Below are 20,200 nucleotides of genomic sequence, written 5' to 3'. Positions count from 1 at the left end.
GTCCAAATAAGTATTTGGATAGGAGGAAACACTATTGGTCCACGTCCACATCTCCCGCCCTGGATGCTCGACCCGAAACCTGTCGACCAGACCGCATCTAGCCATCAGATCAGCCAGGCTGGACTCGCACCTCTCCGATCCTCTAGCTCCGCCTCCTACCTTATCTATGTCGGGGTCTAAGATGGAATTCCAATCCCCCATTAGCACTACCCGCTTCCGACAATCTACAAACGCGTCAAGCTGACTGAAGAATGAGACCCTCTCACGAGCGGTGCCGGGCGCATGAACCGCAATCACCCGAAACACAGAATCTTTTACGGCAACATCGGCCACAACCAGCCTACCCACTGCATCTCTATGGACAACGTCGACCGTCGCCGACAGGGTACGTTTAACCAGCACGGAAACTCCCTTCCCCCGCGGGCTGCCATATGCTGAGAAAACCTCAAAGTCTCGGGCCAGCACCTGACAGTCCACAGAGGAAACGAAATGCGTCTCCTGAATCGCAGCGACATCCACTCCCAGGGACAAGAGGTCGTGCCGGAGGCGAGCCGCCCGGCCCGATGATCTCAAGCCCCTCGCATTCAGACTAGCCAAATTCAAAGCCATGGTACCTACCTTAAGGTGTGTTACACTCAGCTCCGAAGTCAGCCGGGGAAAGGACACCGACGTTGTGTGCAATGCTCAAGGTGGTCAGGTTTTTCATGTCCTGGCCTTCTCTCACAATGCCGCCGACATCCAAAGGGTAGGTCAATTTAAGGGCCCTATAGAGTGACGGATGGACCAACACTGGGACCCTTCCCTTGCATTGTTTTGACAGTTCATCAAGAGAAGGGTCATTTTTTTTAACCAGTTCAATTCCCGGAAACGCCCCTTCAGCGGCCTGCAGCCTTGTCCACAAGTTGGTCTTGCAGGCCTCTGGAGTTCTGACAAAGGTTATTAGGAGTGGGGCGTCCGGGAAATTTGAGGGGATATTTACATCTTTCCCCTCTATCTGTTTGTAATCGAGCAGAGGTTTTAAGTTTTTCCTCTGCCGATGGGAAATGTCTGTGGCCACAGATAGAGGGTCTACATAACATAGTTCCTCAGGGGCAAGGACCTTTGGTCTGCAAGAGGCAGAGGAGTCTCTCCTCTCCCTCGGTTCATTCTTTTCATTTTCTTTTTGGGGTAGTGGCTCAGTTTGCCTTGGTGTGGGGACGGGTGTTTGTGTGGTGCCTGGTGTTGGTGTTGGTGTTGGTGCAGTGTTTGGTGTTGGTGCGGTGTCTGGTGTTGGTGTTGGTGCGGTGTCTGGTGTTGGTGTGGTGTCTCGTGTTGGTGCGGTGTCTGGTGTTAGTGCGGTGTCTGGTGTTGGTGCGGTGTCTGGTGTTGTTGCAGTGTGTGGTTTGGGGGTGGAAGTGGATTTTGTTGTTAGGGGTGGTGTATGTTCACAGGGAGTGGGGGCCACCTTTTCTTCCTCTTTTCTTCTTTTGTTTTTCTTTTTCATTCTTTCGAATGAACCGGGGAGAGGTGAGGTTGAGTTCCTCTCCCTCTCACTTGCGGATTCATCCTCAGAGGAGCAGTCTTTTCTCCGCTTGATCCCCGTCTCGATTGGTGTGGGGACCGTTGGTTGTGTCTGCTCCTCTATTTGCTGCTGCAGCTGTTTTTGTTGTTGCTGCTCTCGCTGGTGTCGTTGCTGCTGCTGCTTCTGCTGCACTTGCTGATTTTGCTGTTGCAGTAGTTGCTGCTGCAGTTGTTTCCGCGGCATTGGCTGCGGTGGCTGTTGTTGTTTCTGCATTTGCAGAGGCTCCTGCCTCGATTTTTGGGCTGGTGGTGGGACGGTGGCAGAAGGGATTAAGTGTTTCCGCTTTTGTCTCACTACCGTGCTCCATTCTTCCCCCTTGGCCTCCTGGGTGGTTTGAGTTTTCCTTGGAGCTGGGGTTGGTGCTGCAGTTGCAGGGGTTGTTGCCGCCTGTTTTGGTGCCGGCGTTGTCTCAGTGGATGTGACCGCCTTTTGGGTTATTGGATTAGGGGTTACCCTTTGGGGGCAACTCCTAGCCATGTGGCCCTGCTTTTGGCAGAACCAACAGTGTGGACGACGGCCCTCCACCACTACCGTTATGCTGGCGTCTTTGTATGTCAGCAGCGGTGGTATTGCCTGAAAACCTTTCCTCTTCAGCCTCATTGCTATTGTGTAGCAGCCCAGGTGAGTCCCAGTTTTTGACCGTATTGGGGTCACCTGTTCTACCTCACCGTACTGGCTGAAGAGGCATCCTAATACTTCCGCAGGTATTTGGGTTGGCACATTAAATACCTGCACCCGAGTCCTTCTCTTGCCCTGGTATTCAGGTGTTAGTTTGACTCTCCCATGCTTTATTTCTTGGAGGGAGAGTCTCTCTGCATCTTCCTTGGTGGGTAGGAGGATGTCCCACATGGCGTAGCTCCTCTGGTACAGGTATAATACCGGGATATTTAGCTTATGTAGGAGCCCTGCCATGTCTTCCTTTTTCATCCCTAGGAGGCGGTTTTCCGGCATATCCGAGATGATGAGGGAGAGCACTCTGTCTTCGATTGCCTCCCAAGCGCCTGGCACTGGTTTAATTTCTGCCCCCTCTATGTATTGTCTGTACTTGGTCAAGTACAAGTCTTTATACTCTTGAGGGGACAGTTGCTTCTCTACAGTCTTCCCCCATGCCAACCCTCTTGTTGGTGTTGGATCTTTGGTGAGGTTGGACTGTTTTTGCTGTTCCTTGGCGGAAGGGTTGCTATTTTGAGGGGCATTTCCCTTTCCGCTTTCCTTTGGGACCGACTCTCCCTGCTCTATACTTCTTCCAGGAAATACTTCCCTTTTTGGGGAGTCGGCCTCCTGGGGAGCATTGTCCTTGGGAGCTTTTGCCCCTTTTGTTTTGGGGAGGTTTAGGCTGTATGCCCCCTCGTTTTCTTGATTTGCTCCCCTTTTGGGGCAGTAGCCCTCCTGGGGAGCACTGTCTCTCTTATCGTCCTTTGGGGCTACTGCCTCTTGATTTTTGTTGTCAGAGCGGGATGCCCTGTCCAACATTGTTTTTTCTCCCCTTTGTGGGGAGTCGCCCTCTTGGGGAGCTGCTGGTGAGTTTTCTCCCTTCTGGGGGGCGTCCTTCGGTTTCGTGTCCGGGCGGTATGCCCCGTTGCTTTTTGCTTCCCCTGTTGGGGAGCCGTCCTCTTGGGGAGCAGTTTTTCTTGTGGTAGCCTCCTGGCTGGGGGTATCTGTATTGGTGGTCCCCGGGCTGGGGGTGTCCATTTTTGAAAAAAGCTCTCTCTCTTCTGTATAATTCACCAAAATGAGTGACGTGGAGTCGGCGTCCAAATTGGGAGCCGACTTTGGCGCCAAAAAGAAGTGGCGCCAAAGGCGGCAAGAGGGGAGATAGAACTGAGAGAGGGAGTGGGAGGTTAGTGGAGGGAAGAGAGAAAGTGTTTCCGACCCTCCCTCGCGGGAAGGTCGTAAATTATCAGCTCGGATCCCCCCCCGTGGGGGAGGGGGGAGAGCAGAGAAAGACAGACAAAGTGGGGGTGCGGACAGAACGCTACCCAACAAGCTCTCCGGGCACGAGAATGTGTCGCCAGAACACGACTGCCTATCGCTGTGTATGTATCAGAGAACAGATACTACACTTTGATCTTGTCCCGAAGGCCAAGATATTATTGCTCTGATATTATTGTAGCTATTTTGTTAAAACAGGAAAATTATTTATGCAAGCTAGCAGGGACGCTCGGCGTAGCCAGGTTGTAAAATGCACTTAAATATGATATTTTAATTCTTGCAGATTTTGTATATATTATTATAGAGTTAATGTTCTATCGATTTTTATATATTATAAAGTTGCGATTTCAAAAATTAAAAATATATTTATATGACTTGGGTTCATTAGCTTGAATCAAAACCGAATCCCAAACTTAGAGATATATATAAGTTCGTTCAGTTATAATCGAAACCAAAACCAAAACTTATGAAGAATTCTTAATAAAATTATTTATAAGAAAATAGATTATTGGAGTGCCATTAGAGTGCCATTAGCGATATTCAAAACTGAAACCAAAACTTATAAGGAATTCTTGGTAAAATTTTTTATAAAAAATGAAATGACATTAGTGCCATCAGCTATAATCGAAACTGAAACCAAAACTTATGAAGAATTCTTGGTAAAATTAATTCTTACAAGAAATGGAAGTACATAACAATTTAATGACCCGGATGTAAGCGTGACAGAAAATAATACACACGCTTAATATATATATATCATTTTGATATATATATATCAGTTTGCCCTGTATTTAAGAATTCAGGTGATAAGTCATCTCCCTCTCAATACAGACCAATAAGTCTCCTGTGTGTTATGAGTAAGTTGCTGGAATCCATATTAAATAGAGAAATAGTCAACCACCTCAGCAGGAATAACCTTCTTAGTGACACACAATATGGTTTCCGCTCTGCAAGATCTACCGCAGATGTGCTGACGGTTATATCCCACAGGATTAGTGAATCTCTTGACAAAGGCTTCCTTTCTAGGGCAATTGCTCTCGACATATCAAAGGCCTTCGACAAGGTATGGCATAAGGGTCTACTTCACAAGATTTCCAGCTACGGTATAACTGGAAATGTTTTCTCAATCATTAAATCATTTCTCTCCGATAGGCTCATAAGAGTAGTGGTAGATGGACAAAAATCGGAGGCCTGCAATATAAATGCTGGAGTCCCTCAGGGGTCAATCCTGGGCCCAACTCTCTTCCTGATCTACATCAATGACCTCCCTAAACACATACTTAAATCATTCGTTGACATCTATGCTGATGACACGACCATCTACGGCAACACATCAAAGGCTGTAAATGACAAAGTTCTCTCTGATTCTCTCTCCTCTGATCTCGAGCGCGTGGTTCAGTGGGGGAAGAGGTGGCTGGTTACCTTTAATGCATCCAAAACCAAACTGCTATCCTTACATCATCAACGCTCTGATCCCCATCTGGCATCAATTGTGATGGATGGCTCTCGTCTGGGTGAGGCACCGTGTTTTGACAAGCTTCTGGGTTTGACCTTTACTCCTGATCTGAAATGGAACACGTACATCAAGTCTGTTGCCAAGGTCGCTGGAAAAATGGTGGGATCCTTCTACCGCTCCAGAAGATATCTCACTACGGATGCAATTCTCTATCTATATAAAAGCCAAGTACGTCCAAGGATGGAATACTGTTGCCATATCTGGGCAGGAGCTGCTAAAAACAGCCTATCCTGCCTTGACAGAGTACAAAATAGACTTCGTGGCTTAGTGGGGGATGCCCTTTTCTCTACCCTGCAACCTTTCTCCCACAGAAGAGACGTTGCGAGCCTGTCCTTGTTTTATCGTTATTTCCATGGCAGATGCTCGTCTGAACTCCAATCTCTGGTCCCCCCTCGCCAATCTTTCACGAAAAACACCCGTCTAGCTGAATCCACTGTGACAAATTTCCCCCACTCTATATCTGTGCCTAAATCAAAACGCAGATTCCATGAACAAAGCTTCTTTCTTAGAACTGCACGCCTGTGGAACTCTGTTCCATCTGCCTGCTTCCCTCCGGACTACAACTTGGATGTCTTCAAGTCCAATGTTAACAAATTCCTAATGAACCGCCCCCTTAAGTAAACATTTCAGCAAAACTCCTCACTAACGTAATGTACTTGCAATAACCCTTATCCCTGAGTGGCTTCTGGGCCTTGATAAGTGGTGATCACTGTGTAAAAAAAAAAAAAAAAAAAAAAAAAAATATATATATATATATATATATTTAAAAAAAAATTTTTTAATTCAATTTTCACCCCAAACAAGGCACAGTGCCACTTTGAAGTAAGCGGCTACTATTGGGGACATAAGTTGCAGGAGTAGTTATGAAAGGAGATGAGTAGCAAGATGTCTGTTCACATTACACTTGAACTTCTGCATGTCAGTACAGCTGGGAAAACAGAATCATTTGAAAAGTCTGCAGAAAGATAATTTTAATAAAACAATTTTTGAAGTAAAATGAAATTGCTTTTTTTTTTTTTTTTCTGAAAATTAAATAATTTAAATGAAACAGTTTTCGAATTAAAGCAACATTGGATTTTTTTTTTTTTTTTTTTTTTTTTAACATTTTTTGAGTTGAAGTAAAATTGTTACTGTAACAAAATCCCCTATTCTTTGACCGAGAAACGTCACCTGACGACAGTTTAGTGAAACACACACACAAAAAAAAAACGGTGTCGTCCGTGTAATGCAGAAGTGTCCTTATTATATATATCTTTTTCTCTTTCATCAATTGTCCTATTGTACTTGTAATAACTTTCACATTATTTATACAGTCTCTTTTTTTTTATATAATCTCTTTTTCTTTTTCTTTTCTGTATATTCATTTCTTTTCTTTTTTGTTGTCGTCCTTCTTTTGTCAGTCTCACTCGTAAAATGAGAAAGAAAAAGGTTAAAGATTAAATACAAAAGAAAATTGTATAGTTTAATTATATTTCTGTCAGTAGCATTGCCAAGAGGCTGGCATTACTCTCTTGCTCAAACTAATAGCATAGTATTTATCTACACACTGTTTGTTTGATCTTTCTGGACTTGTACGATTTGTACCAACTTGTATGACTTGGGCGTGTGCGAATAAGGGGAAAAATCCAAGAATTTGGGATATTTTTTCTTCTTATGGTTAGGTTCGTCTGTTTTATAGCATGTCAAAGTTTGTGAAATGTGTTCCCTTATAGAATTTGTTGGTAGATTCCTGATTGAATATATATATATATATATATATATATATATATATATATATATATATATAATCCTTCAGGGAGACTAGCCGCCCTCCTCACCAAACAAGTCTGGTGGGGGAACCAGTTTAGTCGCTGGTGACCCGACCATGAGGCAGGTAGTACTGGGTTACATGGTACCAGTAACACATGACATGACCTGACATAAAAAAACAAGACCTTCCAAAGGGCGAATGAACTCTTTTTGAACTCTTTTTCTGTGTCAACGGCCAACTAGCACTGTGTATATTTGTGTGTGTGTATATGTGTATTGGGGTGGAGAGGGCTCCCGTAAGCCGTGGTGAAGGCAACCTTTCTAGGAGAAGCAAATCTCTGATTTAAAAAACCATAAAGCAGAAGACCATTATCCGCATTAAGCTGGTCTGCAGTTTAATTTGTTTCTGGGTATCTTGCTCTTGCTTGTCGCTGGATCTCAACATTTTGAACCGAGAGAGAGACTTAGCTGTCGTACAAAGCTAAGACTCTGTAACATCATCTGTGTATAGATACTCCCTCAGGCATTTGGGCTTATGAATTTTAAATGTCTGAGGGAGTGGCACTCGTCTGACAAGACGTTGCAATCATCATATATATATATATATATATATATATATATATATGGCATAATCGCGTTGACACACCGGTTCTCGTCAGATCACCAAAATTAAGCAACGTTGAGCCTGGTTAGTACCAGATGGGTGACCATTTGAGAATTCTAGGCGCTGTATGTGCTCTCCGTTTATCTCTGCATTTGTTTCCAGTCGTCCTGTACTTCACCTGCCACTGGTATTTAACTATGTCATCTCAGCTGCCACAAAAATTTCATGTGCAAGCAACCCTGACTGGGTATCTATAGTCTGTCCAAGACTGAAAGAGCCTGCTTTTCATCATAACTTTTGTTTTACTGAACAAAAATTTAAATTTTTGTTCACAATATATATATATATATAATTCAAACACGATAATGTTTGAATATATGGTTAAGTGGCAGTTTTAGTCATTTAGAACTGCTTTAAAGCTTCACCACTCACTCATTTTTCGACCAAATTTCAAACAATTGAGAAGATCACTTTCTCAGCTATATTGTGAAAAAAAATTTAAATTTTTGTTCAGTAAAACAAAAGTTATGATGAATTTACTGGTGTTCAAAATTGTAAAAATATGTAAGGAGGTGAGCGACGCTTTTTATGACTGGTTTCCATAGCAACCATGTCGCTTCAGCAACTACTGTTGCTACTAATTCACCGGTCTTGCGAAAAGAGAAGTATTGAAAGCAGATGAGTGCCATACATTGTTATTCCATATGTGTATAATGTTATGTTTATGGGGGCAAAAAAATAAAACTGAATTTAAACAAAGAACAAGTGAATTTACTGGAAGCCTGGAAAAATCATAGATTACAATAGAAAAATGCGAGCATGAAAAGTAATATGGTTAAACTTAAAAGTAAAGGACTAGTTGTTTACACTGGAAAAGAAAAGGACAAGATATTCTCGTAAAAAAATATAATAAATTTATAACTTAAAATATTCCAGCATTAAGAATTTTTTAAAAAATTCAATTATAATATAATATATTATAATATAATTATTATATAATCAATTGTTAATGCTGCAATATTTTAAGTTATAAATTTATTGTATTTTTGACTAAAATTTTTAGTTACAAAAATTCAACATGGCATAATGAAAAAATATAAAGGTAACTGCAGCTTCTCTTCCAATTTTCGGATTTTTACCATGTCAAATCACATTTCAATTCCTTTTGACGGATTGATCATTGCTATTTCTTCTGGTGAGTTAAGGGCATAATAGATTCACTGATTGATATAATAATTAAGTGATTGATTTTGTGCTACAAAACAGATACTGTCAAGAATTGTATAAGTCAACTGAATTAAAGGAATAAATTATAAGATGGTCAACATCGTGAATTTTGGAATATAACTTTCTGTCATTTATTCTCTCTCTCTCTCTCTCTCTCTCTCTCTCTCTCTATATATATATATATATATATATATATATAATGCTCTTATCATTTGTACAAAACTAAGTGAAATAGGAAGGTATGTGATAACCACTGCAGTATTTCTCTTCTTTCCCTAGCTGGTAAAATCTTAGTAAGGTCGATTTTGAACCTCATCATAAAAGCATGTAATTGACGATATATATCTGGAGTCACAGTGTGGCTTTCATGCAGGTCACAATACTATAGACATGGTTTTCTATTTGAAACAAGTTGCAGAGAAAGCTTGTGAAAAGAATCGGGATATGTATATGTTTGTGGACCTCACTAAGGTATTTGACACTGTAAACCGGGCTGCCTTGTGGAAATATGTTGCAAATGATAGTATCATTCCATGAGGGAAATGCTGTTTCAAATAGTGGGATATCTGATTCATTCGGCGTTACTGACGGCAATAAACAGAGTTGTGTCATGGCCTTTGTACTGTTTGCCGTCTGTTTTCGGTAATGCTAAAACATGCATTTATGAAAATTGAGGTTGGCGTGAAAATTCAATATAGGACAAGTGTTGATTTTTTTAATCATCATAGGTTTAAAACCAAAACTCTTACTTGAACCAGTATAATTCATGATTTACTGTTCGCAAATGATGCTGCACTTGTGGCTACTTCATTCGAGGAAACCCAACATGTTATGAACAATTCTCTGCTGCTTGCAAGGCATTTAGATTAACCATAGGCATAACAAAAACTGATGTTGTTCATCAGCCAACCCCAGCACCGAAACAAATTGGAGGTATCAAGCAGAACCCGCCTGTGCATGCGTTCCCGGAAGTGCCCATTAAAGTCGATGGTTATAGTTTGAAATATGCCAAAAACTTTAACTACTTCAGAAGTATAGTAAACACTAGTGGAACGCTTGATGATGAGATTGTCAATGGAATTGCAAAAGCCTCTAATGCCTTCGGGAAACTTTGCTATCGACTTTGGAAAGTTTGGGGTATTAGACTTCAAATGAAGATACAGGTCTACAAAGCTGCAGTTCTCACAACACTCTTGTATGGCTCAAAGTTTTGTACAGAAGACAAATTCAACAGTTGATGTTTTTCACAAAGGTTGTCTCCAAGAAATTTGTGGAGTTAGTTTAAGCAACAGGATTACAAATACTGACCTTTTCACCATGTGCGACATTAATGGTATATATATATATATATATATGAACAAATGATTAACAAAACATGTTAAAAGACATCTTGAAAAAGAGTTAAAAACATATTTAATTTTAAAAAAAGAAACACAAGATAAGTGGATAGTCCTTAATCCGCAGAGTTTCGAAGAAATACTCTCCTTCTCATCAGAGGGCAAGAATTAGCAAAATGTAGGATAGGATTTTGCATATAAAAGTATTTAATGAAACTACAAGTAAATCACAGATCTTACTTGGTTAAAGAAAAAAGGGTGAGGTAAGGGGAACAGGAGGCAAAAGGAAAATGATAAAAAGATTTCACATGAATGGATAGTCCGGTGAAGGGTAAAAATCCAAAAATGGTAAAATCCAAAACGGTCAAATTTAAAATTTCAATCCAATGGGTAAATTCCAAATGGTCAAAATAATCCAAAAGGCAGAGTTCCTTGGAAAAAAGCACAAATGGAATGAATTCCAAATCATTAAAAGAAAAACACTGGAGAGAATATTAAAAAACACGTCTGTCAAGGCTGGATGAATTAAAAAAAAAAAAAAAAAGAAAAAAATATTATAAGCTCTATTTCCTTTTCGGTTTTATTGAGCTTTTACATCTGGCTGAGTTTATTTTACTTGTAAATATTAACTCTTTAATATTTATAATATATTTTAAGTTTACCATTTTGATTACCTTGGTAAACTTATTGTAATTTTTATTCTTATATATATATATATATATATATATATATATATATATATATATATATATATATATATATATATACACACACACTTGGGGTGCCCTCAATAAGTTCAAGGCATTTAAAATTGTTGTAGAGACTTGAAAATTCAATGTTATTGCTATACATCTTATGAAATGACTGACCAATTTTTATGACTTCAGGTTCAAATGAACAGCTACAGCAGGAATTGGAATACACCCTACTAAAGCCTCACAGCTGGTGAATCTCAAAAATACAACTTGGACGTGAGGACACTTCGGAAGAACGATATGCAATAAAATTCTGTTTTAAACTTAGAAAAAATGCAGCAGAAATGTATGGAATGCTTCAGACTGCTTTCGGGCCATCTTGCATGAATCGAGCATCAGTTTTTGAGTGGCGTAAGAGATCCAAGAAAGGCAGGGAGTCTGTGGGATGATGAGAGGTGTGAGAGGGGTAAGGGAGTCGGAATACCAGTGTTGATTGGCCAAATAAAGAATTTCATGGATAAAGACCGTTGTGTGTTTATAGTTATGTATAGTTTATAGTGCACAGTTTGGTGTCAGTGTGGGAACTGTACACACAACAAGGAACTGAAGGTGCAGAAGATTTGCGCAAATGCACCAGTCCACAATTTCATCCTTGTCACAAACTATTCAACTAAGATACGCATCAAGGCAGTTCCACACCCTCCCTATAGTCTAGACCTTGCTTCCTGTGACTTTTGGTTATTCCCTAAGCTCAAGGAAAACTTTAGACACTGAGACAATTGAGGAGATGAAAGAGGCTGTGACGAGGGTCATTGACACGCTCACACAAAAGGACTTCCATGGGATCTTCCAGAAGTTGTTGGAACAGTACAAGTGCATTGCAGCCGGAGGAGATTACTTTGAAGAGAACTAAGAGTTTCGTGTGTATACTATAAATAAAAGTGACCATATGAAAAAAGTCTGGAAACTTATTGAAGGCACCTTGCACAGCGACGCATTAGCTTGTTTTATTGTAATTATTATGATGAGTGTTGATAATTTTTAATTTGAATTGTTTGAACTACTGTTTTCATCTTGTTTCAACCAATGTAAACTTTGATCTTCTTCTGCTGCATCTTGTCTAAAACAAGAAACCAGAACATGCCCTCAAGAACACCATAACACAGCGGATAAAAATGTTAAATAATAATCAGTTCTAAGCGACAGTCTTTTGGAGGTTGAAGGTTTAATTCTCATTATGGTGATACTAAGAATACAATGATGAATTACTTAAGACGTTACCCAGTTATGGGAATGAGAGCAAATCACGCCATGAATTTAATAATGAATTCCGTTTCAAATTCTACACGGATTCCCAAGTTTGATATATAGATTCTCGGGTTTGAAAAGATGCATCTGACGAAGATCTGAGGTTACATTGGCCGAAACATTGTTATAATAACTGAATTGTATTATTCTATTAATGGCAACTATGTCTGCTCCTTCAACATAGTTTATTACTTCATCTATATATATAAAAGCGAAAATGTATGTATGTATGTGTGTATGTTTGTGTGTCTGCTAAAAACTTTTGACAGACTGAACAAAAATTGACAAACTTGGTCTCATATGAAAGCCCCATCCTTCGCCTGACAAATATCGAAAAATTGGCCAAAAACGTTAATTTTTTCACCCTGAAATCAACACTTTTCTACAGGGGGGGGTCAGCAAAAACTGTCCTCTCATGACGAGATCAGTTCTACGCATGCGTCAGACGACGTCATAACCTGATTTAGTTTAAATACTTGAAGAACTGACATAATTTCATGTACGTCATGTTAGGTCAGTTGGTTAGAGCGTTAGGTCATTATCTAAACGTTTTGGGTTTGGATCATGGTGTGAGATATCTTTTTTTTTTTCGGTTTTTTAAATTTTAATATTGAAGCAGGGTTATTTAAGCCATTTTTCACGTAACATTCGTTTTTCTGTTTTTTTATTTTTACTTCGCTTATTCTTAGGTTTTCATTAACACCCCACACCCCCGACACACCCAAAAACACCCGGGTACCCACCGATTTTTTAAAATTTAATATTGAAACAGGCTTATTTAAGCCATTTTTCACATGTTTTTTTTTTTGTTTTTATTTTTCAGAAGTTTTAATGTTCGTTTTTCTGTTTTCTTTTTTGTTTTTGTTTTTCAGATTTTACATTTAACATCATTCGTTTGCCTTACGTTATTCTTAGGTTTTTATTAACACTCCCACCCCTGACCAATCACACACACCTCCAAACACTCGGGCAACGCCGGGTACCCCCCACGCTAGTCTCCAATAATAGATATTATGTTCTATTCGTTTGCAGGTACCTGGGTTCAGTGTACGAACAACAAGTGTCTGAAATGGCGTTTTCTTAATGATGTACAAGATCCTATCACAGTTCCAATGATGTGGACATGCAGTATGAATTCAGGTAATTTCACTATGAATCGGGTTAGGGTTCAGTATGAATTCAGGTAATTTCACTATGAATCGGGTTAGGGTTAGGGTTCAGTATGAATTCAGGTAATTTCACTATGAATCGGGTGCCCATTACGTCGATTGGTATCATTTTCAAGCTCGATCCTTCGGATGACAAATATTAAAAAATTGGCCAAAAACATTCATTCCTTCACCCTCAACTGGGCAGTTTTGTACAAGGAGGGGTCGCTTTTTTCGCCAACATTTTAACAAGTCATCGTCACTGTCGGATTGATTACGCTTAATTTCAACGCTTTTGACTTCCGGTTGCGCGATGGAGACATCAGTTAAGATTTTTTTTTGTTTAACACCTCTCCCCACCCAAACTTTCTACTGTTATTTTGGTCCCCCCACTCCACCGCTACTGCCACTTTTTTACCCCCCTAGCTGGAGTTCCTTACTACACCTCTTCTACACACCCGGATGACGCCGGGGACCCCCGCTACTACCACTTTTTTCTTTTTAACACCTCTCTCCACCCAGGCTACTTACTGTTGTTTTGATCCCTCCACCCCCACCACCCTGAGTTTCTTACTACACCACCTCTCCACACCCGCGCAATGCTAGGTACCTCTGCTAGTTGTTAATAAAAGCAATTAAGATTACAATGAACATTCATAAATTTGTATATTAAGATAGTGTAACTGTTGAAGTGGCACTCCTACACATTCTGACGATGGACTATTCCTGATGTCGGTTCCAGTAACCAGTTTCTGATATTGGGTAGTCTGGACCTGAGACTCAGAGGGAGTGGGTCGTAACTTTATTTTGTCCTTCCAGTTGAGCGGAGTCCCACTCAACCAATATATGTTTCTGTATTTTCTGTTTCAAAGCCTTCTCGTTCTTCTTTCAACATTTAAACCACAACATTAACGTTACGTGGCGTTACACTTTACTTTAGTAATTCATAAAAAAAACAAAAAAACTGAAATAATGCATAGAACGCGTGTTTGAATCAATTCCCACTTTATTTATGCCGTTATATTCATTTATTTACGACTGAACGAATTAGTTCAACCAAGTCATAAAGGGCTAATGTATAAATATAATATAGTGCATATGAGCATGTGGGAAAGTATCGGCAGCAGCAAAGGATCGCTGGCTTGCAAAGAGATTAGCAGCAGCAGTAGCCAAGAAGAAAAGGCATGTACGAATTAGGAAGTGTGCGTGAGAGGAAAAAGGAAAACAAATAGGAGAAAAAATGCACAACGTGATCGAGGAGAAACAGTCGTCGCTGAAGGAGATGGGTGTGAAAAGTGAAGATGAGAATGGGCTGGCTGTGCCCAGCATGTGGTTGGAAGAAAGAGAAACGTGTACCAGGCAAAAAATTGACAGATGGCAGCCAGAGACTTTTTAAGCATTGTTGAAACAATTATAATGGTAATAAAACACTTTGTTGAGAAAGAAAAAATGTTAGATAATAGCCTGGTAGAAGCAGTTAACTATCTATCAATCTATTTGTCTATCTGTTTATCTGTTTGTTTATCTGTTTATTTATCTATCTATTTGATATCTGTCTATCTATCTGTCTAATTGTCTACACATGATGTTAGTGCCTTTTCTTAATAAATTATAATTTATTACATATATTTAATAATTAATAGCAGTTACATAGTAGCTGGGTAGAAGCAGTTAATTATCTATCTCTCTCTCTATCAATCTATCTACCCATCTATCTATCTCTCTATCAATCTATCTCTCTATCTACCTATCTATCTATCTATTTATCTATCTATCTGATAGCAGCTTATGTTATATAATAGCCATGTAGAAGCAGTTAATTATCTATCTATCTATCTATCTATCTACTTAGTTATCTATCTATCTATCAATCTATCTATCTATCTCTCTATCAATCTATCTACCCATCTATCTATCTCTCCATCTATCAATCTATCTACCCATCTATCTATCTATCTACCTATCTATCTATCTATCTGATAGCAGCTTATGTTATATAATAGCCAGGTAGAAGCAGTTAATTATCTATCTATCTATCTACTATCTATCTGCTTAATTATCTATCTATCTATCTATCTATATGTCTGTCTGTCTGTCTGTCTGTCTGTCTGTTTAATTATCTATCTATCTAGCAGAGTAAACAACAGAGAATTTTAATGATGACATGTTTTGACAAGTATCAAACTCTGTGACCGGTCACATGCACCAAAGTATGTGAGTGGGGACCAGACATGACATGTCATGTTTTCCAGTTTGAATAAGCTGAGTCAGCTTTAGTTGAGTTGGATCCTAATCCCCAAACAGGCAAGATGGTTTAAAAAGGTCTCCCCATGAAGGAGGTGATAGTCTCAAGTGGAGAACCACCAAGCTAAAAGTCGTCGGTCACTCCATTTCTGCAGACGGGATTGAATAAAATATATATAAAAACACACATCGTCTTGGGCCCCAGTCTTGAAGCATCTTTTTTACAGCAGGTTCCGGCTCTCCCAAGGACGATTGGCGAATCCCCCAGAAGTGGCCAGCAGCACACAGGTATGTTGGCATGTGTATGTGTATTATATGTTTGACATGCACACACCTATAATACTAGTCAAGTCATGGGTCATTAAGATAGACATTTAGGATATGAGGACAACAGTCCGTTATACAAAGAACAACGTACATAGATACACATATATGACCTGTTAGTTAAGGACATATAAAATACAATTTAGATAATGACAACACAATATACATGCCAACCTGTTTTTTTTTTATTTCTTTCCTCTTGTTAATATGTAATCGCAATATTATCATACAAGCAACATTACTGAATCATTATCATACAAGCAACATTACTGAATCATTATCATACAAGCAACATTACTGAATCATTATCATACAAACAACATTACTGAATCATTATCATACAAGTAACATTACTGAATCATTATCATACAAGCAACATTACTGAATCATTATCATACAAGTAACATTACTGAATCATTATCATACAAACAACATTACTGAATCATTATCATACAAGCAACATTACTGAATCATTATCATACAAGTAACATTACTGAATCATTATCATACACACAACATTACTGAATCATTATCATACAAGCAACATTACTGAATCATTATCATACAAGTAACATTACTGAATCATTATCATACAAGCAACATTACTGAATCATTATCATACAAGCAACATTACTGAATCATTATCATACAAACAACATTACTGAATCATTATCATACAAGTAACATTACTGAATCATTATCATACAAGTAACATTACTGAATCATTATCATACAAGCAACATTACTGAATCATTATCATACAAGCAACATTACTGAATCATTATCATACAAGCAACATTACTGAATCATTATCATACAAACAACATTACTGAATCATTATCATACAAGCAACATTACTGAATCATTATCATACAAGTAACATTACTGAATCATTATCATACAAACAACATTACTGAATCATTATCATACAAGCAACATTACTGAATCATTATCATACAAGCAACATTACTGAATCATTATCATACAAACAACATTACTGAATCATTATCATACAAGCAACATTACTGAATCATTATCATACAAGTAACATTACTGAATCATTATCATACAAGCAACATTACTGAATCATTATCATACAAGCAACATTACTGAATCATTATCATACAAACAACATTACTGAATCATTATCATACAAGCAACATTACTGAATCATTATCATACAAGTAACATTACTGAATCATTATCATACAAGCAACATTACTGAATCATTATCATACAAGCAACATTACTGAATCATTATCATACAAGTAACATTACTGAATCATTATCATACAAGCAACATTACTGAATCATTATCATACAAGCAACATTACTGAATCATTATCATACAAACAACATTACTGAATCATTATCATACAAGCAACATTACTGAATCATTATCATACAAGTAACATTACTGAATCATTATCATACAAGCAACATTACTGAATCATTATCATACAAGCAACATTACTGAATCATTATCATACAAACAACATTACTGAATCATTATCATACAAGCAACATTACTGAATCATTATCATACAAGTAACATTACTGAATCATTATCATACAAGCAACATTACTGAATCATTATCATACAAACAACATTACTGAATCATTATCATACAAACAACATTACTGAATCATTATCATACACACAACATTACTGAATCATTATCATACAAACAACATTACTGAATCATTATCATACAAGCAACATTACTGAATCATTATCATACACACAACATTACTGAATCATTATCATACAAGCAACATTACTGAATCATTATCATACACACAACATTACTGAATCATTATCATACAAACAACATTACTGAATCATTATCATACACACAACATTACTGAATCATTATCATACAAACAACATTACTGAATCATTATCATACAAACAACATTACTGAATCATTATCATACACACAACATTACTGAATCATTATCATACAAGCAACATTACTGAATCATTATCATACAAGTAACATTACTGAATCATTATCATACAAACAACATTACTGAATCATTATCATACACACAACATTACTGAATCATTATCATACAAACAACATTACTGAATCATTATCATACACACAACATTACTGAATCATTATCATACAAGTAACATTACTGAATCATTATCATACAAACAACATTACTGAATCATTATCATACAAACAACATTACTGAATCATTATCATACAAACAACATTACTGAATCATTATCATACAAACAACATTACTGAATCATTATCATACAAACAACATTACTGAATCATTATCATACACACAACATTACTGAATCATTATCATACAAGTAACATTACTGAATCATTATCATACAAACAACATTACTGAATCATTATCATACACACAACATTACTGAATCATTATCATACAAGTAACATTACTGAATCATTATCATACAAACAACATTACTGAATCATTATCATACACACAACATTACTGAATCATTATCATACAAACAACATTACTGAATCATTATCATACACACAACATTACTGAATCATTATCATACAAGTAACATTACTGAATCATTATCATACAAACAACATTACTGAATCATTATCATACAAACAACATTACTGAATCATTATCATACACACAACATTACTGAATCATTATCATACACACAACATTACTGAATCATTATCATACAAACAACATTACTGAATCATTATCATACAAGTAACATTACTGAATCATTATCATACAAGTAACATTACTGAATCATTATCATACAAGTAACATTACTGAATCATTATCATACAAGCAACATTACTGAATCATTATCATACAAACAACATTACTGAATCATTATCATACATACAACATTACTGAATCATTATCATACAAACAACATTACTGAATCATTATCATACACACAACATTACTGAATCATTATCATACAAACAACATTACTAAATCATTATCATACAAACAACATTACTGAATCATTATCATACACACAACATTACTGAATCATTATCATACAAGCAACATTACTGAATCATTATCATACAAACAACATTACTGAATCATTATCATACAAACAACATTACTGAATCATTATCATACACACAACATTACTGAATCATTATCATACAAACAACATTACTGAATCATTATCATACAAACAACATTACTAAATCATTATCATACAAACAACATTACTGAATCATTATCATACAAACAACATTACTGAATCATTATCATACAAACAACATTACTGAATCATTATCATACAAACAACATTACTGAATCATTATCATACAAACAACATTACTGAATCATTATCATACAAGTAACATTACTGAATCATTATCATACAAACAACATTACTGAATCATTATCATACAAACAACATTACTGAATCATTATCATACAAGCAACATTACTGAATCATTATCATACAAGCAACATTACTGAATCATTATCATACAAACAACATTACTGAATCATTATCATACAAGTAACATTACTGAATCATTATCATACAAACAACATTACTGAATCATTATCATACAAACAACATTACTGAATCATTATCATACAAACAACATTACTGAATCATTATCATACAAGTAACATTACTGAATCATTATCATACAAACAACATTACTGAATCATTATCATACAAACAACATTACTGAATCATTATCATACAAACAACATTACTGAATCATTATCATACAAGCAACATTACTGAATCATTATCATACAAACAACATTACTGAATCATTATCATACAAACAACATTACTGAATCATTATCATACACACAACATTACTGAATCATTATCATACAAGCAACATTACTGAATCATTATCATACAAGTAACATTACTGAATCATTATCATACAAACAACATTACTGAATCATTATCATACAAACAACATTACTGAATCATTATCATACAAGTAACATTACTGAATCATTATCATACAAACAACATTACTGAATCATTATCATACAAACAACATTACTGAATCATTATCATACAAGTAACATTACTGAATCATTATCATACAAACAACATTACTGAATCATTATCATACAAACAACATTACTGAATCATTATCATACAAACAACATTACTGAATCATTATCATACAAGCAACATTACTGAATCATTATCATACAAGTAACATTACTGAATCATTATCATACAAACAACATTACTGAATCATTATCATACAAACAACATTACTGAATCATTATCATACAAGCAACATTACTGAATCATTATCATACAAGCAACATTACTGAATCATTATCATACAAACAACATTACTGAATCATTATCATACAAGTAACATTACTGAATCATTATCATACAAACAACATTACTGAATCATTATCATACAAACAACATTACTGAATCATTATCATACAAACAACATTACTGAATCATTATCATACACACAACATTACTGAATCATTATCATACAAACAACATTACTGAATCATTATCATACAAACAACATTACTGAATCATTATCATACAAACAACATTACT

General features: G+C 36.8%; 1 protein-coding gene and 1 pseudogene across 3 annotated transcripts in view; both read left to right on the top strand.

The window, feature by feature from the left end:
* LOC145269116 (uncharacterized) overlaps positions 1-20,200 on the top strand; it is a 247,765-nt gene that overhangs the window by 187,643 nt on the left and 39,922 nt on the right. For all 3 annotated transcript variants that reach the window (XM_080124705.1, XM_080124708.1, XM_080124707.1), the window contains exon 4: positions 12,962-13,069. In XM_080124705.1, the coding sequence (XP_079980831.1) occupies positions 12,962-13,069 (108 nt within the window). The remainder of the gene's footprint in view (positions 1-12,961; positions 13,070-20,200) is intronic.
* On the top strand, positions 7,378-7,494 carry LOC145270010 (5S ribosomal RNA; annotated as a pseudogene).

The sequence above is a fragment of the Euprymna scolopes genome, chromosome 45 (assembly GCF_053919585.1).
Source record: "Euprymna scolopes isolate OS-2025 chromosome 45, ASM5391958v1, whole genome shotgun sequence".
Taxonomy (NCBI): Eukaryota; Metazoa; Mollusca; class Cephalopoda; order Sepiida; family Sepiolidae; genus Euprymna; species Euprymna scolopes.
This window is presented reverse-complemented; position numbering and strand designations above follow the sequence as displayed.